The following is a 23037-nucleotide window of genomic DNA, read 5'->3' on the forward strand; positions in this document are numbered from 1 at the left end:
AGCGCGCGACACCGTGGGAACTAGGTCGTATTCCTACGCACTACTACTACTACTACTATAGTATAGGCCTACTACAACATGCATTTTATATAGCTACTACAACAAAAAGCTCACCTGGAAGTCATGAGACTTGGTTCAAGCGCCAACCCGTTGGTATCAACAAGCTAAAATCCATGATGCAACGTGCCATAAAGGGAGCAGGAATCCAAACTGACAAACACTTGTCAAATCACAGTGCGAGGAAATATCTTGTCCAGAAATTGAACGATAATAACATCCCCGCTAACCATATAATGCAAATTTCTGGTCACCGAAACATTTCTTCTATTAATAATTATTCACACATCAACACGAATCAACACAAAGAAATCTCCAAAATACTGCACGGAAATCCAACAGCACCTGAGACCGGATGCAACACAACATCACTGACACAACAATCAATGGCGTGTAACCAGTCAACTTCCTCTGTTGTCAGGGTCCAGGGCGGTTTCCAAAGTATCTTTTCAGGTGCTGTCACAGGAGGAAACATACAAGTTCATGTTTACCAAGGACCTCCTCTGAAAAAACGCGCCCGTGTTATAGAAAGTGACAGTGATTCTCAGTAGGCCTAATATCCAACACATGTGTTTTCGGTTTCCGACGACCTTCACAGTGCGCGCGCTCTTACACTGTTCATGACGTCACCGATGAAAAAAAAACAGTTTTTTTCCGAAGCGAAAAAAAAGAAGTCATATTTTGTAAACTTTTATTATTTCAATTGTTATCACAATTAAAATGATCGTTAAAAGTAAAACTGTTGGCCATTTATTATTCTGATAAAATTCTGAGGACTACTTTTGTTAGCGGAACATGTTCTCAAATTAGTATATGTGATGCGTCCTTTCTCGTCGTCAACCACTTATGTAGGTAGGTTTCTCGAATTATATAATAAATAGAATCTAACACTCGTGTTCATGTTATATTGAATTTATTGAACTCGTATATTTATTTCATATGAAACTCGCCAAAGGCTCGTTTCATATGAAACTAATATACTCGTTCAATAAATTCAATATAACATGAACACTCGTGCTAGATCCTCTATATATTTATGATATACTAATGGTGATTAATGTACTAAAATGTACTAACTGTTGATCACACTAAATAAGGAAATATCACTATTAATGGTGGAATGTTGACTGTCCATCCTGTCATGTTGATAGGAGTAATTACAGAGCTGTTTCTTACCATCCTGCCAATGATGAAAAATCTTTTCTCCAGATTTCTAGATTTCCATATTCCAATTTTTTTGTCACTTTTCCGTCATTCCTGATATTACATTGGTAGTTAGTTCCCCTTAAAAGATCTCTACATAATGTAAAACTGGTGGAAAGAGGAAGAAATAAATGTACAAAAGCTATATTTCTTTTGAAGAAACAGTGACTTTTTACCAAAAGCAGGATTGGAATCAGGTATGCTGTGCGTACTAATAAGATAGAACAGTTTCCTGAAATTATTGACGTGTTAATGTATAATGTTTATGGTCGAAGTGTTCATTTCGATAACTGAATCAAAAACTGCATTGAATTTAGAGATTAATATTATCTTTTATCCTCTTGCCGTGTGTTTAACAACTCAAAAAAAATGTTTACCCAAGGGTTGAACTCCCAGCCCATCTAGCCCCATAGTATTAACATAGCAGGACCGATAGTGCAGTGGATGAGCTGGTGGAAAAAAGGCCTAACAAATTGGAACTACTGTTTGTTGGAAATAAAAAAGAGAGTGCTGGAACTGCCAGTGTCTCTTGAATACCTTCAATGTTAACTTGTTGCTGAGTACCTTCTGTGTGTTAAGTGTGGTACTTAAGTTTGTGTAGCCAAGTACCTGCATCAAAAGTTTTCCTTTCTGATCCAACCACAAGAACATACTGTAAAAGAGTTTCAGAAAGATATTTCAAGCAAATGAGACATGAGGGTTTCAGAAAGATATTTCAAGCAAATGAGACTTGAGTTTGAGAAAGTTTCATGGAAACTGTCCAAGAACAATGATTATCTTTACATAATATACCTTCACTTTAAATGCTAAAATAAAAGCCCACACTAAAAAGCTGATATTTTCTTTAAGTTGGTCAAGTTGCATAACGTTGGTACAAAACATTGAGGATTCGATGCACAACAGAATTTCGATGACATTCTTTACAAAATATGACCTTGACATTGAAGTATGACCTTGTCCCTATACAGGAGGTGAAGGACACACTGGACAAGAACGCCCTGTACAGGTGTATGACACAGTGCTTTGAAATGCACCAAGCTGACAAACCTAAACTGGACGATGTACTAAACAATGGTCCTCCAGGATCAACCAACTATCTCAAGTCGGCCAAGTCCATTGCTGCATTTGGGGGAAACTTCATCTCAGGAGTCATGGTAAGGGTTATATGGTTAAATACAACGGAAATATCAATTTAGACATACAAAAGGGAAAATGTTATTTATTAGGCCTTGATTTACTTTCATCCCCCATTATGACAAGCCCCCCTAACCTTGAGGTTTAAGATGGTAATTATCAGGATCTGGATTTACTTTCATCTCCTCATATGAGGAACTCTATATATATACCTCCATTAAGCTTTTGGTTGAACTTGGTAACTATCAGGCTGTCATTTTACCTCCATCCTACCTTTAGTGTGATATGTTATTACAGTAGCATATTCTTGCTGATGTTTCCTACATGAACACTTTTCAATGTTTGTTTTTATTTTGTATAACCAGTCTGGTAAGAAGGAGAATGCCAGTATGAAGGAAATGTTGATGGAAGTTGGCTTCACATTCTACCTCATCCTAGCCAGAATGATCGACATTGACCCTGCCATGCCAGAGAGTAAGCATTATACAGTGTGTAGCAAGCATTACTGTAAAGCTTTTGAGAACAGCTTGAGCTAATGTATTTATCCTGCCATAAGGTCAAAGGACAAACACATATAGCCACTGATTCCAAGTACTGTATAACATGAAATGTTCGTTGTGTATAAACATTTGTGTTTTTCGTGGTTGCCATAGAACCATGAACATAAAGACAACGAATTTGAATGATACACGTGTCTACTGTTTGTTAATATAGGATATCCACAAAGTTTGTACCACGAAACGATCTAGATGGCTTCAAACCATGAAGGAAAGTACCCACGAACATTTTGTGCTATACAGTAGGTAGAAGGCTAATATTATAGGACAATGAAATAGAATTTATTAGCATTTCTACTGGATTGTGTTAGATATGGGTGGGCTTATTACCAGGTATGGGCCTATTGCTGGATACATTTGATACTGTTATTAATTTTATATTGGCATGATTACATTCTTACAGCAATGATGAATTTACAACTGAATAGCATGCTAATCAGTGCAAGATATAATGAATTTCTATGAACTGCAAACTCCCCAAATATTGTGATAGATTCATTTGTCACAGATTTTACGAGAACTGTCCTTCATGAGCAAGTAGTTTCTGCTATTTCATTATCCCGTCGTTCCTGTTTCCCCAGGAGTGGACATCTCTCCAGAACAGCGACGAGCCTTTGACTTCTACAAGAAAAATTCCATGTCTATCGAGATTGTCAAGGACAACATTCTACAAAAGGTCAACTTCCGAGTGAAGAACAAGGTAGATAACTCTGAGTTTGTTTTATACATTTTACCTCAGATTATCCTAAGATGACATAGAAGATGACTCTGTCCCATTGTAAATGATGATTCTTCTGAGACAATAATGAGAATCAGTCCCATCATCTGAGCGTAGGTGGAGATAATCCCACACTATCTCCTATATTGAATTTGTCTCCATTTCTTTAGACCGAGTACTAATATTTTATAACAAAAAAAACTACTTTGAATCAATATGTATGACAACTCTTTACCACAATGTATTAAGTGTATTGCTTTTACTTTCCCCTGTAGAACTATCTACGCGATGAAGTGAAGGAGAAACTTAAGTGGAATGTGGATCGAACTTCACCTAGTAACAAGATCCGTGACCTCATGAGTTGGACCAGAGACATTATGAAAGATATCAGTTATCAACGTCGAATACTTCACAACCCTATAGCCATGCTATTCACCAAAGGATGGTACGCAGATGGTTGATAATCAAAATTATAAAGTTCGAGTCACACACGTAAAAAAATATTTTATTTAGTTATTTCTCTTTCTTTTTCTCTAATGTTATTCTTAAACTAAATGAGAAATCAGATAATGAGCCTCCATAACTGAGTATGGTAAAGGTTGCAAACATGGTAATCTCCCCTGTCAGGTTGTTATGGAACTATCAGGCTACATTACTCAGTATTATTTAACATGGTTACCTCCCCTGTCAGGTTGCTATGGAACTATGGGGCTACATTACTCAGTATTATTTAACATGGTTACCTTCCCTGTCAGGTTGTTATGGAACTATCAAGCTACATTACTCAGTATGATTTAACATGGTTACCTCCCCTGTCAGGTTACTATGGAACTATCAGGCTACATTACTGTGTATGATTTAACATGGTTACCTCCCCTGTCAGGTTGCTATGGAACTATGGGGCTACATTACTGTGTATTATTTAACATGGTTACCTCCCCTGTCAGGTTGCTTTGGAACTATCATACTACATTACTCGGTATTATTTAACATGGTTATCTCCCCTGTCAGGTTGCTATGGAACTATGGGGCTACATTAATCAGTATGATTTAACATGGTTATCTCCCCTGTCAGGTTGCTATGGAACTATAGGGCTACATTAATCAGTATTATTTAACATGGTTACCTCCCCTGTCAGGTTGTTATGGAACTATCAGGCTACATTACTCAGTATGATTTAACATGGTTACCTCCCCTGTCAGGTTGTTATGGAACTATGGGGATACATGACTCAGTATGATTTAACATGGTTGCCTCCCCTGTCAGGTTGTTATGGAAATACAGGGCTACATTAATCAGTATTATTTAACATGGTTACCTCCCCTGTCAGGTTGTTATGGAACTATCAGGCTACATTACTCAGTATGATTTAACATGGTAACCTCCCCTGTCAGGTTGCTATGGAACTATCAGGCTACATTACTGTGTATGATTTTACATAGTTACCTCCCCTGTCAGGTTGCTATGGAACTATGGGGCTACATTACTGTGTATTATTTAACATGGTAACCTCCCCTGTCAGGTTGCTATGGAACTATCATGCTACATTACTCAGTATTATTTAACATGGTTATCTCCCCTGTCAGGTTGCTATGGAACTATGGGGCTACATTAATCAGTATGATTTAACATGGTTACCTCCCCTGTCAGGTTGCTATGGAACTATCAGGCTACATTACTGTGTATGATTTAACATGGTTACCTCCCCTGTCAGGTTGTTATGGAACTATGGGGATACATGACTCAGTATGATTCAACATGGTTACCTCCCCTGTCAGGTTGTTATGGAACTATGGGGATACATGACTCAGTATGATTCAACATGGTTACCTCCCCTGTCAGGTTGTTATGGAACTATGGGGCTACATTACTCAGTATGATTTAACATGGTTACCTCCCCTGTCAGGTTTGTTATGGAACTATCAGTCTACGTTACTCAGTATGATTTAATATGGTTACCTTCCCTCTCAGGTTGTTATGGAACTATCAGGCTACATTACTCAGTATGATTTAACATGGTTACCTCCCCTGTCAGGTTGCTATGGAACTATGGGGATACATTACTGTGTATGGGCTCAGGTTACAAACATTGTTAACTCCCCTGTCAGGTAGCTGTGGAACTATGGGACTACATTACTGTGTATGATTTAACCTTGTTACCTCCCCTGTCAGGTAACTATGAACCTATGGGGATACATTACTGTGTATGATTTAACCTTGTTACCTCCCCTGTCAGGTAGCTGTGGAACTATGGGGCTACATTACTGTGTATGATTTAATCTTGTTACCTCTCCTGTCAGGTAACTATGAACCAATGGGGATACATTACTGTGTATGATTTAACCTTGTTACCTCCCCTGTCAGGTAGCTATGGGACTTTGGGGATACATTCCTGAGTATGATTTAACATGGTTATCTCCCTTCTTTGGTTGGCACTGTTCTATTTAGCTTCATTACTCAATTTGAATCGATGACTGGCATCTTTGCATTAACATTCAGAGTGTAAGAAAATATGGGGTCTACATTGCTGAGTGTCATTTCATTGATTTGCTTACCTCCCCTGTCAGGTTGTTATGGAACTATTGGGCTACATTACTGTGTATGATTTAACCTTGTTACCTCCCCTGTCAGGTAGCTACGAACCTATGGGGATACATTACTGAGTATGATTTAACCTTGTTACCTCCCCTGTCAGGTAGCTATGGGACTATGGGGATACATAACTGTGTATGATTTAACATTGTTACCTCCCCTGTCAGGTTGCTGTGGAACTATGGGGCTACATTCCTAAGCGTGGCTATCAACCTGCTGATGCTACTGACGTGGAACAACAAGGCGACAGAGGAGGACTACGCCAAGTTGGCTGAATATGGGTCAACGCATGCACCCTTACCTGACGGCTCGCCTGGTAGTACACTCTCCCCCCCAAACTGGGAAGTGTTCAAGGAGTGAGTAGTCTTCACCATGAAAAGGAGTAGTAGATATTATGAGAATTGACCTTCTTTAGATAATCGGGTCCCATCCCGAACCAGTTTTAGTTATCTCTGCCTTGGGTAATTAAATAACACTGAGAATGAATTGGACTAAAATCTTAGGTACAATATTACTGTCAGATATGATGTATGACCTCTGTTGATATTGGTAAACAATGATTTCTATTTTTTTCTCTCGTTTCAGCCCAGTGCCAAGGATATCCGGGATCTCCCTGGACACCTACACGATACTGATGTATGCCCTGGGAGGAACACACAACCTCTTCTCTCTCTTTGTTCTCATCAGTTACTTCCTGTCCAATCACCCTAGTCTTCCTACTTGCAAAGAGATCACCGACGTTGTCAGGTAATTCGGAAATTTCTGGTTTTAAATGTTTAAACGTGACTGGTTTTCAAATTCAGTCTATACAAAGGTTAACATTTTACAAGGGGCCACTTTTAATTATCAGTTTTCCTTTTCGTCTGTTCCAGGGGTGTGTTTGGGAAGAAGGAGAAAGTTGATGATTCAGGAGACCAAAAGAAGGAGGAGGGGTCCAAACTGGAGGTCAAGTTCTTCAGTTTTACAACGTTTTATTATGTGGTATGTACAGCTCTATAACCAGTTTTACAACAGTTTATTATGTGGTATGTACAGCTCTATAACCAGTTTTACAACAATTTATTATGTGGTATGTACAGCTCTATAACCAGTTTTACAACGTTTTATTATGTGGTATGTACAGCTCTATAACCAGTTTTACAACAGTTTATTACGTGGTATGTACAGCTCTATAACCAGTTTTACAACATTTTATTACGTGGTATGTACAGCTCTATAACCAGTTTTACAACAATTTGTTATGTGGTATGTACAGCTCTATAACCAGTTTTACAACATTTTATTATGTGGTATGTACAGCTCTATAACAAGTTATTATGTGGTATGTACAGCTCTATAACACGTTATTATGAGGTATGTACAGCTCTATAACCAGTTTTACAACAATTTGTTATGTGGTATGTACAGCTCTATAACCAGTTTTACAATGTTTTGTTATGTTGTATGTACAGCTCTATAACCAGTTTTACAATGTTTTGTTATGTGGTATGTACAGCTCTATAACCAGTTTTACAACATTTTATTATGTGGTATGTACAGCTCTATAACCAGTTTTACAATGTTTTGTTATGTGGTATGTACAGCTCTATAACCAGTTTTTACAACGTTTTAGTATGTGGTATGTACAGCTCTATAATCAGTTTTACAATGTTTTATTATGTGGTATGTTCAGCTCTATAACCAGTTTTACAACAGTTATGTGGTATGTACGTACAGCTCTATAACCAGTTTTACAACGTTTTATTATGTGGTATGTACAGCTCTATAACCAGTTATTATGTGGTATTTACAGCTCTATAACCAGTTATTATGTGGTATGTACAGCTCTATAACCAGTTTTACAATGTTTTGTTATGTGGTATGTACAGCTCTATAACCAGTTTTTCAACGTTTTATTATGTGGTATGTACAGCTCTATAACCAGTTTTACAACGTTTTGTTATGTGGTATGTACAGCTCTATAACCAGTTTTACAACGTTTTGTTATGTGGTATGTACAGCTCTATAACCCTGTGTTTAGAATTTGACAGAAATCTTAACAAGCAATTAAGTGTTTTATACATATTGGCAAAATGTGGAGTGAACCACTGGTAAAGGTCCCCTTGATGAGACATGGCTTCAGGCTCATATTTAATAAGCTTGTTGATAATATTTTCTTTGCAGTTTTTCCTGGGGATGTCTGTGATGGGTACTCTCTTCCATGGTTACTTTTTTGCATTCCATCTGCTGAACATTGTCAACAACAATCAACTTTTGAGTGGAGTTATTAAAGCTGTTACGCAAAACGGTAAGTCAGGTTTTTTGTTGAACAGAGATTCTGCTTTCTACCTGTTGTAACTAAGTTACACTAACGAATAAGATTCTCTAATCTACCTATGATTTCCAGGTGTATCTCTGCTGTGGGTGGCCATCCTAGGGATGATTGTGATATATATCTACGCCTTGGTGGGGTTCGCCCTACTGCGAGAGTTCTTCACCCCAGGGGACTACCTGTACTGTACAAACCTCTGGCAATGTACCATCACAGTCATGAGATATGGCCTTATAGGGGACATGTTTGAGGTGAGTGCAAGCTTCAAAACTTGCAAATCTAAACTTGATCTAATGAGAGTGTGGACAATAAAAAATTTGTACTTTTCGATGAAAATTGAAGGCATTTCCACTAAATTTGATGTTTACTTTCTCCTTCCATGTATTTAACAGACAATCCACCAGACAGACCTGAGGAACTCATTTGAGTATTTCTGGCCCTTAGTTCTTTACCACGTATCTTTCTTCATCTTCATCACAACCATTGGTCTCAATATCATCTTTGGTATCATTGTCGACACCTTCTCCGAACTCAGGGATCTCAAGGTATAGTGGTGGAGAATTTACACTCTTATTGTATTTAATGACATTTTGATTTGTATGATGATTATTAAAGAAGAATCGACTCTAATTGGAAAATAACTACAAGGGCTTACATTATTTCGTTCGGATATTAAACTTGTCTCTGTGTTTTACATAGCGATGTGACTGATTTTAAATTTAATTTGTTAATTGTAAATTCTGACTATTTGTTGATTGTTTAAATTGTGAGATTTTGTGTTATTTGCAGTGGAGGACAGAGTCCGACATGAAGGACACATGTTTTATCTGTAGTAGAAATAGCTACGACTTTGAACACACGGGAAAGGTAAATCAACAAGATTTGATAAAACGGAAAATTACACATGTATTTAGGCTCTGTAAATAACTAGCTGATCAATACGTCCAGCTACATTTTAGTTATTTACAGAGTTATTGCCCTTTGGTGTCTTCTTCAGCTTCCATCATTTTCCTTTAAATTTTGTAGGGTTCATCACTATCAAATACCCTACTTTGTTTCAACAAAATATCAGGAACATGTGAACATTACTACATTACCTGTACAGTAGATTGTTATAGTCAGGGTCACTGATAATGATATTTCAGTATCCATGTAATGCCTTGGTCCTGTACTAAATGTAGTCAACATGTATCTAAAAAATAAAATAAATTTACAACACATAACTTAACCTTAACTATTGAAAGAAATGAGTACCAAGTAGTGCATGTTAAAAATGTTAGACTTTAGTTTGACGTACTTTCTGCTTACTTTGTAGGGTTTCGACCACCATGTCAGAAATGAACACAACATGTGGGCGTATGTGTTTTTTCTTATTCACCTTGACGATGTGAAGACCAGTGACTACACCGCCATGGAACTGTACGTCAACAAGCTAATGGAAGAGGAAAACTATGACTTCTTCCCAATGAACCGTGCCCTCTGTCTCTCCACCGTCGATGTAGACTCTACGGAGTCGAAGATTGACGAGCTATTACAGCAGGTCACAACTATTGCCAACAAACAGAAACAAGAGGTAATGTTGCGATCGTCACAGCTAGTATTTTACTTAGCCTTCCTCGTGGGGACTTCATTTAAATCTTCTGAATCATGACTACTGCAATATTCAATAAATCAAACTACTTGTGAATTTTATTCTGACTGCTATTTATAAATATAATCATTTGATATTAATTGAGATTTGAAACTTATTTGTCCTTAAATGACCTTAGCTGTTAACAGGACATTTAATCTACTGGTAATGATACTTAAATCAATCAAACGAAACCAAAGACGACTTTATTCCATTGTTCCAAATTGTTTAGCTGAAAGTATGTGATTTCAGCATCATATGTGCTTATTGACTGTGTTTTAGAGTTGCCTACAAAATGAATGTGGACGTATGAAAAAGATAGTAAATTTCTTTCAATACTGAACATTTGTCGTAAATGAATATGAACATCACAATCTCTATATATTAAAGTGTTTCTGTTTTGTCTTCTTTTTAGGAGGCTGACAAGAAGAGGAAGGTGGAGAAACTGAAGCAGAAACGTTGGCAGGAGAAACATCGCCAGTTTATGTTTGGTATATCTACAGAGGACATTCACCGTGAAGGCGACACCGACACCCTGCTGGGGGTCCCCTTGGGTCAGCCTATGCGTCAGCGGTCCCGCCCCTCCAGTATAGTGGAGGCACCCATCACCAATCGACCACCCCCAAGGCAGGGTATATCAGGCTTACAACCCTCAGCAGACCGGCCAGATTTCAGCGATCTTCCACCTCCTCCACCACCAATAATAAAAAAAACGGACAATTTAGAGACAGTGCCAGAGAGTCTGTTTGCCCCAGGGATGTCACTGGGACTGTCAGTGGACGGGCGGAGAAGGGTCCTAGGGGATACATCAGAGGAGGAGGACAGGGGGTCGGACTCGGACTCCATGGACAGTCTGGATGGTGAGTTCACCCTGGCACAGGATGATTCTCCATCCCCTCCGAGCACACCACCTCGTGGCCCTCGTAACCGAGCTCTCTCTGTCCCCATGGTGAGAACTCCATCACAAGCTGATGATGATGATAGTGAAGGGGATGGTACGCGATGCTAATATACTGCTATTGACCTCTGACCAGGTGGATACAGCCTCTTTTGTGAACACCCATTTTCAGATATCAACCTACCAGTCTTTCATGGTTCATTGATATTCTGTATGCCCTAATCTAGATGATTAGTTCAAAACTGATCATCACATTAGTGTTTTCATGGTAGTAACAGCAGAAGTGATGAAGAAAACCTTTATACATGAGGTTGGGTGACTTCTCCTGGACTTTCGAAAAAGGCAGATGCCCATCCAGTGGAGATTATAACCAGCTGTGAAAATATTTCATCACAAGAAGTGGTCAAATTAAGGTGCCATATTTTGCCGATTTTTTACATGGTGAAACCAGTTCTCAGGTAGCTACTGCCATGGTTGTGTTTTGAGTATCTGTCTTCTCCCCTTCTGAATCTCAAAAGTGTTGACACTGTAGCTAGTGTCCCTCCATAGCTAACAGAACAAGGGTTTTATGTAACTGGTGTTCCTCTGTATTTAGCTTTCAACCAGTGTTCCTATTTAGCTATATTTTCTTAGAGATAGCACTAGTGTTCCCCTGTCTAATGTTGCTATCTAACTAGTGTTCCCCTGTGTCTAGTGTTCCCCTATGTCCAGTGTTGCTATGTAACTAGTGTTCCCCTGCATCTAAGTCAATTTGCAACTAATGTTCCTGTTTTAACGATCCTCTGATAGCTAAGATAGGAAGTGTTTCTATGTAGTTTGTAGCTAGTGTACCTATGTATCAAATGCTCCCTTGTAACTAGTTTTCCTCTGTAACTAGCATTTACTTTTTTTGTAGTAAATATACAAAAGGATTAGGTACATGCATTACCTATAAAAGCCTTTTCCAGATCGGAAATTGTAGATACATACATTTATCCCTTTTCAATCATAAGTGTGACCTCTGACTCCTCCCATCATAGGTATGACTTTTGACCCCTCCCATCATACATGTACATGTAGGTGTGACCTCTGACCCTTCCCATCATAGGATCTTCTCCATCACAGATGTGACCTCTGACCCCTTTCATATAAACATTACCTCAGCCTCTCGCTTTCTCATCATCGATGTAAACTTTGACCCCTCTCCCGTGGTAGGTATGACCTCTGACCCATACTCTGTACCAGATTGGTGAGGAGTAACCTTAAGACACAACCAGATCAGTATGCACCACTACATGGAGATGTTAGTACTACCGCTGTACAGTTTTATGTCATGCTAGCCTCAAGTGATCATGGGCTAATTTTCCAATTGCCTTAAAATTGAATCATCAGAATCGTGATGTTCCATATTTCCATTTTAAGAAAAGAATGATTTACTTTTTAATTCATGTTATTTACAGATACCATAATATGTTAATATCCCAATGACTGACATTGGTGGACAAGTTTGTGATGCTAGGATACCGGTATAGGATACCATTGTGTTGATGACGTATGTTCATTGTTATGTAGCTCAGAGTGAACTTGATGTATTGTTATACCAACGTTGATGGAATTGATGTAAACATTAATGTAAATGTTCATATTTTCTTTATCTGTTATCTGCATACTGAAGAAAATATCAAATTTGGGTACGCGGAAGTGTAATGTAGGTTCATAATCATGACGGTTTTGATTTGTGCATGCATTCAAAATTGTGGTACATGTATACTTTTTATCTTGTGAATTCCTGGACAAAACAAGTGTTTAATGCCTGTTTATACACAGCTTTGGTTGACATTACCTTTTCATTAAATATGTTAGTTTGGAAAACCCAAGTAAAAAGGAAACACTTGACAGTAACGTCTACCTGCTGCAGTGAGGTGATTGTTGAGTGGTGAGAGACGATCAGTAGATAGATATCCATGTACTTACGTCCGTCCAGTCATCTGTCCACAGGATTTATTGATGCAATTCATACCGTATGTTGACTTATGTGTTGCCTTAATAAGCAGTCGTAAGTGAAATTTCTTGTAAAATTCTATTATGCAAAAAATCATATTTCATAAATGAATGAGTGAAGATCATTGTTGTCGATACCAATGATTGAAGCTTGTTATCAAAATAATTCACATCAGAAATAAAACATCCAATTTATCAGGAGGCCTAGGATTAAAAGATACTTTGTTGATAATTTTTTGCATTTAAAATCAAAGAATCTCATAATTATGAAGCAATCTCATACAGGGTGTTTTATCTTTCTAGCACAACTAGACCCACAGCAAAGAGAGTTACTCACAGTCTCTAAATAGATAAATAAAGGTATCTAGAACTTCATATAAATCAATCTATACCGTAAATCACTGTATACAGAGCCAATTATTTTAAATATATAAAAAAATATTTATAGAGGACATTATTTAATATATAAACAGAGCAAATCACTTAATATATTTACATGTTATTATATAGATTTATATATGTATATTGTATATCTTCTGTGTGATAATTGGACCAGGGTCAGGAAATGTGCAATATCGTATAGATAATACGATAATTATTGCAGTTTGATAAAATAAAACATTTCAAGATTAATGTGATTCAAACTAAACGTGAAAAATGGAGGTTTTTTGCCGAGTACCTAGCTTGAATATTATAGAGTACTATCATAGTCACTATCTTGGCGTTAGCTTATTTATCATACAGGTAACCTGTTTTCACCTGTAATATATAAGTGAACAACGTCTTGTTCTTAGTTTTAACAAGGGGCAGGCTTATTACTGAAAGTGAGCATATAGCACCAGTAACATATAGTAGTGTGCATGAGAAAAGTTTTTCAATCTAAGAAAGTGAATACGCAGGACCTTTGATTACGGCTTGATGTCTGCGAGTTACAGCTTGATGACTGCGAGTTCTTGTGAAATATCTTTGTAGTTCTGATTTTCGCTAGATTGATATTGGGTACATATAGTTACGTAGATCAAACACACAAGGTACATTTATGTATTGCTAATGCCGTATACATATTGAGTAATTAACTCAACCATTTGTTGCTTTCCACTACGATACATTTTATACCACTGATCTTCATACTGTACATTATAATCCATCGTGACACCTGCATATACACATTATTATCAGTGTACTTAATCCAATATATTTTTATGACCGTGTATATAATCATATGTCTCCCATGGTTAATAAACATGTATCAACTATTAATTGGAGAATAAAGTTTATAACTAATGTTTGTTATTGTTGTGTTCTGTTTATCACATTGAGGTCTTGAAGAAGCTATACCATCCTGTTTTATAAATGCAATGTATCAAATATTTTTTCATCATTCAAACAACTTCATTTCTTAGTGATTTTGATCAAACTTGATATGGTTGTCAAGTTTAACACTCTGAATGTGTTCACATGTACATGAAAATGTTTATCATGTAAAATATTTCAGTTATTTCAAGTACATTCCCATCTTGCATCAGTGTGGGGGACCTTCACCTTTGACCTTACAGTAAAATGTGAAGGTTCCCACGGATACACATTCATGGTGTAAATACTTTTGTAACAGAAGCGGAAAAATGCACGGCCAGACCGGGGTTCGAAACCCGGAACCTTCCGAACTCTAGACGACACTCTACCAATTGAGCTATCTGGTCGCCAACGATCGACCCAGTCCAGTTTCCGCTACATTCCTGCCTCCTGTTTTTTAAGTCTTCACCCATGAAGACACAGCTATTTACAACCCAGGTTCTGGTATCCCCTTGCCAAGCATATACCAAATGCTTGAAACAAGGGTTGGTCACAGGCACAACTAACAGGAGCAGAAAAATGCACAGCCAGACCAGACACTACCACTTGAGCTATCTGGTCGCCGACGATGGACCCAGTCCAGTTCCGCTACACTTAAAACATACATATTTTAGCAGTTCTCATTTAAGTGCTTTTTACACTTGGTATGTTGCACTAAATTATTATTTCCTCAACCAAAGTTCCTGTTTATAGTTTTCTACCTGCATATTTTATCTATGCACTTAAATTTGATACTGTGCTAAATTTTGAGTGCGCTTAAACAAGTATGTTTATGTACTTTCTTGTAGGAGGGATTACATAGATGTAGTCCCGGACGGGATGTAAAATATGTAACATATGAGACAGAACACATTTTATTATAAACCTGTTACATAGAAATTCACAAAAATGTTAACATAGATTATATGGAAAATTAAATCAATACCTTCACATTTAAAATATCAGTTAAAACAATTCAATTTTAAAAACATAAGTTAAAATAATCTGTAAAAATATTCCAAACAGAATGAAATACCACTGTTTATCAGGAAGTGACATTTCTATGAACATTGCATAATAAATAAACATTAAGTTGAACAAACACAAAGGAAACAAATTCAGTATTGCTGTCTGTGCCTCAATGACATGAATTCACAATTTGTTTTTGATGATAACATTAGGATATGGACCTTTACTTGTCCTATATTAACACACAGTACATCTTTCTTACATGTACCTTAACATCCATTCCATACAATTACTCACACTGTAAACAAAGAGGTGTTAAAGGTCACAAGGAGACTCTCACTTGAACACGCTATCACAGTCCTGAAGTACTGGTCCAAGATATTCCTCAGCCTTAGGAATGGTCACTGCTGATGCAGTTATGTCACTTACAAAACAAAATCTCCTTTCCTTACAAAAGCTATGTGAGCTGGGTCCAGGATATTCTCAAGCCTTAGTAATAACTGCAATTAGGCCTTTTTTCTACACAAACCAACAAGAGATTTGGAAGATGACATTCTGCAGTCCAGATTACCAGTGATACTATGGCAGAAAACATCAGTCAAGATAACCAGTAATACAAGACATGAGCCTGGCACACAACAGTCTCTATTTCAGATGACCAGTTATAGTCCAGTCACTGGACCAGGTCAGTCCCCTAGGTCTTCTTGATAGCCTGTGCTGATGTGTAGATCTCCCGCAACTGACGTTTTCTATCATTATGGCAGCCTGTCGAAAAAGTATACTGATTAGTATCACACATTGTATAAATGCTGCAGAGTTTGCACTTATTCTTTTAGAATTCAACTTTGTGTATGCCAGTGGTTTTTAACTTAAAGCTTTGACCATCAAATTTGTAGATCAACTGCCACCCTTTATCCAGAAAAATGTTGGCATTATGAAGGGGTCTGGGGATAGATTGAGGGAAAGGTAGAAAAAGTGACATTGAAATATGTTGGCGGTAAGTGAGGTGACAAATGAACCAAAAGGCATTTTATCAAGGTTTTACTGTGTTTACAGTAAATCAGCAAGGAGTTGGGAGTAAATAAAACCTTAACAAGAAACTGGCTTTAAAATTTACCCAAGAAGGAGTTGGCGGTGGTGACAGAAGAACCATTGGTGGTACACTCCATATTGCCGTCATCAGCGAGTACTGGGCCATCATCCCACAGTAGATCCCAGCCTCCGATCCTCTTCTCCTTACCGGTAAGTCTACAACCAAATATGGGCATAGCAAAGGCATCTAACATGTATGATACTGAGTAGTGTTACAACTGTAGTGTTTCACACTTTCAAATCAATTTGAAATGATTTATTTCTTATGATAGTATTTTCACATATTGCATAAAGAACACATTGATCACTGTTCCATTTTATGTGTTTTATCCTGAAGAATATCAAACATCAGAATCATTAACTATATTATGAACTATTAAAATTAAGAACCGACATAACTCCAAAATAATCTCTTGCTGTGGACATTTTTCTAAAAAAACATTTTACAAGGACTCACCTGTTCTCAAGGTCAAGAACATTCAGAAGGTCGTTCAGCAGACCAAATTTGAGCTCATAATCTTCTTTGCCACTGGCTGTCAATGAGGGGGAGGCATTGATCTCTATCAACCACCTACAGGTCAAAGGTCATGTAAATAAAGACAAACAGTACATCAAGGTAAGAAACAAGAGGCCCAGAGGGCCTGTATCACTCACCTGGATATCTAAGCAATCATGGCAAAATATTCTCCAAATGAGATCCAAGGGAATATGCCAGACCCCAAGGCCAATACTTGTAGCATATCTGTATTTGATTTTTTATGCCCAGCAATTTTATGTATGGTTATGGGGTGGGGATCTCAACTGTTTCCATGCTGTGACTCAGAAACTAGGTCCCTAGGGTTGTGGCCAGACCCCAGGATAAATTCTAATATCAGGACTGCATTTGTCTCTTTTTGCCCAGCATTTGTATATATAGTTTTGGGGTGGGGATCTCAACCGTTTCAAAGTTATGACCAAGGGGTTATGTCTGCAAGGGTGGGGCAGACCCTGGGGTCAATTCTAATATCATGACTGCATTCGTCTCTTTATGCCCAACAATTGTATATATAGTTTTGGGGTGGGGATCTTAACCGTTTCAAAGTTATGACCCAGGGGTTAAGTCTCCAAGGGTGGGGCCAGACCCCAGGGCCATCCTGGAAGCAAATGTGCATTCCTCTCTTTATACTCAGCCATTGTATATATGGTTATATGGTGGGGATCTCAACCATTTCCAAGTAATAAATTTCTTTTGGCCCCCACCCCTTAGCCCGGGGGGTCAGCCCCACAATTTGTACAATTTTGAATCCCTGCCTCCCATAAATGCTTCCGATATGATTAATATCCATGGTATAGTTCTACAGAAGAAGTCGTTTATAGCAATATAGCCAAATTGCCCCCTTTTGGCCCAGCCCTCAGCCCCCTGGGGGGTCAGCCCCACCATTTGTACAATTTTGAATCCCCACCACCTAGGGATGCTTCCAGTCAAATTTAGTTAAATTCCAATCAGTGGTTAAGAAGAAGAAGTCGTTTAAAGAAATTGTTGACGGACGGACGACCGACGGACGCCACAGTATGGCAGAATAGTTCAATGAATTTATTATTAGCTCACCGGGTCCCAAGGACCAAGGTGAGCTAATAATAAATTAATTGAACTATTCTTATTTAAAGAGCTACAAAAAGTTCGAAATACTCCAAACATAACTGATAAGTTATTGTGGGTGGTTCCAGTTGTACATTGATATCTATTGCAAATATTTCATATCTTGATTCATCTGAAATCAAGTGTTATGAAGATGATCACATAATTAGAGTTCACAAGTAGATTCTCTGCAATGGTTTACAATATCAAACTCACGGCTTGAGGTCGTCGTCCAGCAGAATGTCGTAACCGTACATCTCAAAACAGTGTTTATCGTTGATGATGATCTTCTGTACACTTTGTAAACCCTTCGTAATTATATTGTCTATACCTTTGAACACTTTCTTCACCTGAAACAGTTTTACATATTATTAACCCATGTTATACTTTTTGTAAATTTACATCCTTTTTGTGCTTTATTAATTTCCATGTGTCTTTAAGAAAGAGTTTTGCTTTGAGTTCATCAAAATTGATATGTATCAAATTATCTCCGACTTGTTAAACACATAGCAGCTTTTTGACTTTTACTGGTTTCCACATCCTCAATTCAAAATAACACCTACCGCTTCTGCACCGTGTTTGGCAGACAGGTAATGTCGGAGCCTCAATGTGGACCACTTACAGCCCTTCTCTGGGTCGTAGTCCGGGGCGTTCTTTTGTACTGACACATTGGTCAGATGGACATCTGAGTAAAGCTAAGGAAAGTCAGCTGACCAAGGGACAAATTCAAACAAACGTAACTTCATCCAATATTGTAAAGTAATATTCTGCAGCTGAGGAAAGTCAGCTGACCAAGTGACACTTAAATCATCAATTAAAAGTAATACTCTGAAGCTTAGGAAATCCGGTGACAGATTGACCAAAATCACTCGGCAACTTCTCTCAACATTTTATAGTAATACGCTGAAGCTGAGGAAGTCCGGTGACAGATTGACCGAAATCACTAGGCAACTTCTCTCAACATTTTATAGTAATACACTGATGGTTATACAGTGTATTTTGAAGATGCTAACACAGAGCTGACATCACATCAGTTCCAATTCTCTTTGTATTAAAACATTTTGCAAATTCACTAGAAGTGTTAACTCTACCAAAAATCTAGTAACAACACTATAACACAGCAGAAACAACAGGACTGCAAGGATACATGCGTCCTCAATGGAGTCGAGGGAGAACCTTGTGTTGGAGAATCTGGCGAAGCCATCCCTGTATAACCATACCTTCAGGGGGTTGTACTGTAACACAATAAACACATGACATTGATAAACATAGGAAAAGTGAAACTAAACTAAAAGTCTTTATAAAACATTGTCAATCCTTTTACTTGATATAAACTAAAGGACAGTGATGTTCAAAATTTCAAAGTTATCACTAAGTGAATATACATATACATTATTCAATACATAACTATCAATGGTGTTATAGGTACTTACAGAGACTACCAGGACGTAGATCCTGATGTCAAACTTGCGACCCCCTATAAGGTACGGGTTTTCTATGTAGCGCTGTACCACGTACGTCTCCGGCACTTCCCTCGTCGTATCAGTGAGAGGCTGGTACTCTCCCTAGTGGCAACAAATGGAAAACAAACTTCAATTTTTACATACTGTTTTTTAACTTTAAATGAAATAGTAGTATTAGGACAACAACATTTAAGTATTGTACAAATATATATCAAATCAAGGGCTAACAAGACACTTGAGAGTAGGTTTTTGACTTCCAAAAGGAGTTTTTATATATCTAATTGACAGGGTTTTTGACCCTACAAATTTCAGGGGTGGGGTGGGGGCGGAATTGACTTCTTAAATTGTTTATTGTCAAAGATTGAAAGACAGCCCTGGAATCTAAATAATAATAATAATAATAATAAACTTTATTTATTGAGGATACAAAACCTGTTTAGCAAAGCTAATCTTCCACAGGGTCCTCTGTTAGTAAAATTGGTTAGTTAAAAGACAAAGTAGTATCACAGCAAATAAATGTACATAAAATAGTTGTTGGTCTACTAAAACAGCAATTCATATCACAGTTATTTCATAATTTAAACGGTCGTTCAATACAATTACAATAAAATTATCACAGAAGCACGAAATATATTCCGTGCTTAACCCATTATGGTTTTCATTAAAAGACAAATTGTCTAATTTACATATATGCTAATGTAGCAAAAGCTAAAAATTGACAGAATACACGCTAATATAGCGAAAATAAAACAAATCAAAGCTGTATCTAAAAAGTATAATAGTAAAAATAAAAGACAATTAAACCGCATTCTTAATGTTACCAATCATATTTTGTTTGAGTTTTGTCAAGGAGGAAGAGAGTCTTACTTCAACCGGTAAATTATTCCAAATCTGGCTCCCTTGTACCAAAAAGTGTTTGGAATAAAATGTGGTACGGTGTTTGGGTACCTTGACAGAGTTTTGGGATGCTGATCTAGTATATCTGTTGTTAGACAAATTAAATTGATTAGAAAGATATCCTGGAACTAGATTATTTATACATTTGTACACCATAACACCTCTTTTGAATTTCAAATATTCGCCAATTGGTAACCACCCTAATGAAGAAAACATTTCTACTGATGGTGTATCAAATGGAGCATCCAACAGTAATCTTGCAGCTTGTTTCTGTGCTTTTGACAGTTTTTGTAGAAGATTTAAAGAGCATCCGCTCCATACTGTGCTACTGTACATGAAGTGGGGAAAAATACATGCATGAAAAAATTTAAGTCTAGCTGAAAGTGGTAAATATTGACGGATGCGTCGAAGTAAACCCAAACCACTGTTAATCTTTGAAACAACAGATGCTATGTGATCTAACCAAGATAAAATGTTGTCAATTTTTACACCAAGAAGATTTTCACTCTTTACTTGTTCAATACATTCCTGATCTGATATTAGGCTTAGAGCATCATCTAAATGTGCTCACATAAGTAAAAAGAAAAACAAGCAAACAAGATAAATGAAATATTGGAATTCATCAGAAAATTTAGTCCTTACCTTTTTCCAGTCTGTGATGTCCTTGAGACGCCTGAACAGAAATATACCCTTCCCCTGAGACTTGGCTGCAGGCTTCATGATCCAGGTTATACCAGGATTCCTTTTGAACTCTTCCACAAATATGTGGTACTCAGACTGAAATCAATATACAGTTAGCCTTATTCTGTGATTTCTGGGATTTAGACTGACAGGGTTCCACTCAATCTAATTTCATGTTTGATCTTAAACCCTGTCTACATTGGTAACCTCTATAATGGTTCCCTAAGCTCAACATTCACACCACACAGCCTATACTTACTGGCAGTTCATAGGTTGTCGGATGGAAATCAAAACTGTAAAGAAATCAAGGGGAAAAAATCATAAAATCATGACAAAACATATTACAATAAAGCCTGACATCTTGTTTCATTATCAATTTTATCTTGTATTGTAAAAAAAATTGAATTACGTTGTTGACAGGTTTAGATCCAGTAAAAAGGACGGGTGACATTTAAAAAATACAATTGAAAGATAACTAGACCAATAAAAGCAGAGCATTGATACTAAACCCAGTAGTAGGATACTATTCTAGGTCTTATAATTTAACATGATCCCATGATACACTGTCTTGATGTCCACCTCACTAAACTATTGTAAACTAAAAGAGGCCCCATTGTAACCTTAAGAGTGGACTAAAATAAAGCTACCGGCAAAATATCAGTGTCTTTGACTTGAGTCATTCAAAAAAACCTGTTAAATGATTAAAACACATTTGACCCCTGTGACCTTGAAAGTCAAACATGGACATTAAATTGAACATTGTGACCTTGAAAGTCAAACATGGACATTAAATTTAACAAACTCTATAGCCTTCCTCACAGAATGCAACTTGTCAAACATCACTCTAATGGTCCTTTATCCTTTGTTTATTGAGGTGGCTTTTAAAGATTTATGCACTGTGGACCAGATGGGACCTTGAAAGTATGTCAAGGTCATTCACATGAACAACCAATCACCCTGGAACCTTAAGTTATTCAGAAGTTGTTTTTAAGTGTTTTTAAGACAAATAACCCCTATGACCTTGAATATGGGCAAAGGTCATTCATTTTAACAAATTTGGTAATGAATCATCACAGCATGTTATTGGCCAAATATCAACACCCTAGGCTTCTTGGTTATTTTAAAGAAGTTGTTTAAATGTTTAAACATATTTGACTAACCCCCCCCCCCCCTGTGACCTTGAATATGCAAAGGTCATTCATTTGAACAAACTTTGTAGCCTTCATCCCAGCATACTACTGGCCAAATATCACTCTGGGCATTTTGGTTATTCAGAAGAAGTTGTTTAAAGATTTTAACATATTTGACCCCTGTGACCTTGTATATGAGTGAAGGTCATTCATTTGAACAAACTTTGTAACCCTTTATCCCAGCATGCTACTATCTAAATATCATCAGCCTGGGCCTCTCAGTTATTAAGAGGAAGTTGTTTCACAGTTTAAACATATTTGATCCCTGTGACCTTGAAAATGGGCAAAGGTCATTCATTTGAACAAACCTTGTAGCTCTTCATCCTAACATGCTACTGGCCAAATATTATCAGCCTGGGTCTCTCATCTGGGTCAGGCTTCATCCTAGAAACCTATCAGCCAAATATCACACTTCTGGGCCTTTTGGTTAATCAGAAGAAGTCATTTAAAGGTTTTAACAAATTTGACCCATATGACCTTGAATAATGGTCAAGGTCATTTTTTTTTGCAAACTTTGTTGGGCTTCATCCCAGCAACCAACCAGCCAAATACCATGACATTTGGCCTGTTGGTTATTGAGAAGAACTCGTTTAATTAGAAAAGTTGACCCCGGATAGACGGACGATGGACACTGCGCCACGGCATAAGCTCACATGGCCCTTCGGGCCAGGTGATCTAATTCCATACTTAGATTACAACACCACACAATTATTG

At 37.4% G+C, this 23037-nt stretch overlaps 2 protein-coding genes across 16 annotated transcripts in view; one reads left to right on the plus strand and one right to left on the minus strand.

Annotated features, from left to right (window-relative positions):
• The window catches only part of LOC110464789 (inositol 1,4,5-trisphosphate receptor type 1-like), a 133172-nt gene extending 118337 nt beyond the window's left edge, over positions 1 to 14835 (plus strand). The window contains exons 57-69 of the mRNA XM_021520214.1: positions 2229 to 2414; positions 2760 to 2868; positions 3533 to 3651; positions 3945 to 4114; positions 6430 to 6618; positions 6848 to 7009; positions 7135 to 7243; positions 8426 to 8549; positions 8649 to 8824; positions 8966 to 9118; positions 9363 to 9440; positions 9889 to 10146; positions 10619 to 14835. Coding sequence (XP_021375889.1) covers positions 2229 to 2414; positions 2760 to 2868; positions 3533 to 3651; positions 3945 to 4114; positions 6430 to 6618; positions 6848 to 7009; positions 7135 to 7243; positions 8426 to 8549; positions 8649 to 8824; positions 8966 to 9118; positions 9363 to 9440; positions 9889 to 10146; positions 10619 to 11212 — 2427 coding nt within the window. The 3' untranslated portion in view covers positions 11213 to 14835. The remainder of the gene's footprint in view (positions 1 to 2228; positions 2415 to 2759; positions 2869 to 3532; positions 3652 to 3944; positions 4115 to 6429; positions 6619 to 6847; positions 7010 to 7134; positions 7244 to 8425; positions 8550 to 8648; positions 8825 to 8965; positions 9119 to 9362; positions 9441 to 9888; positions 10147 to 10618) is intronic.
• A 426-nt stretch (positions 14836 to 15261) lies between these two features.
• LOC110464784 (probable tubulin polyglutamylase TTLL9) overlaps positions 15262 to 23037 on the minus strand; it is a 34066-nt gene continuing 26290 nt past the window's right edge. For 7 of the 15 annotated variants that reach the window (XM_021520194.1, XM_021520196.1, XM_021520195.1 and 4 more), the window contains 9 exons: positions 21393 to 21426; positions 21095 to 21229; positions 19526 to 19657; positions 19240 to 19327; positions 18656 to 18777; positions 18309 to 18442; positions 16932 to 17045; positions 16500 to 16630; positions 15262 to 16147 (listed from right to left, as the gene is read on the minus strand). In XM_021520194.1, the coding sequence (XP_021375869.1) occupies positions 16077 to 16147; positions 16500 to 16630; positions 16932 to 17045; positions 18309 to 18442; positions 18656 to 18777; positions 19240 to 19327; positions 19526 to 19657; positions 21095 to 21229; positions 21393 to 21426 (961 nt within the window). In that variant the 3' untranslated portion in view covers positions 15262 to 16076. The remainder of the gene's footprint in view (positions 16148 to 16499; positions 16631 to 16931; positions 17046 to 18308; positions 18443 to 18655; positions 18778 to 19239; positions 19328 to 19525; positions 19658 to 21094; positions 21230 to 21392; positions 21427 to 23037) is intronic. The other 8 variants (XM_021520204.1, XM_021520203.1, XM_021520202.1 and 5 more) reach the window with 2 other exon arrangements.

The sequence above is a fragment of the Mizuhopecten yessoensis genome, unplaced genomic scaffold (genome assembly GCF_002113885.1).
Source record: "Mizuhopecten yessoensis strain PY_sf001 unplaced genomic scaffold, ASM211388v2 scaffold11033, whole genome shotgun sequence".
In the NCBI taxonomy this organism is placed as follows: domain Eukaryota; kingdom Metazoa; phylum Mollusca; class Bivalvia; order Pectinida; family Pectinidae; genus Mizuhopecten; species Mizuhopecten yessoensis.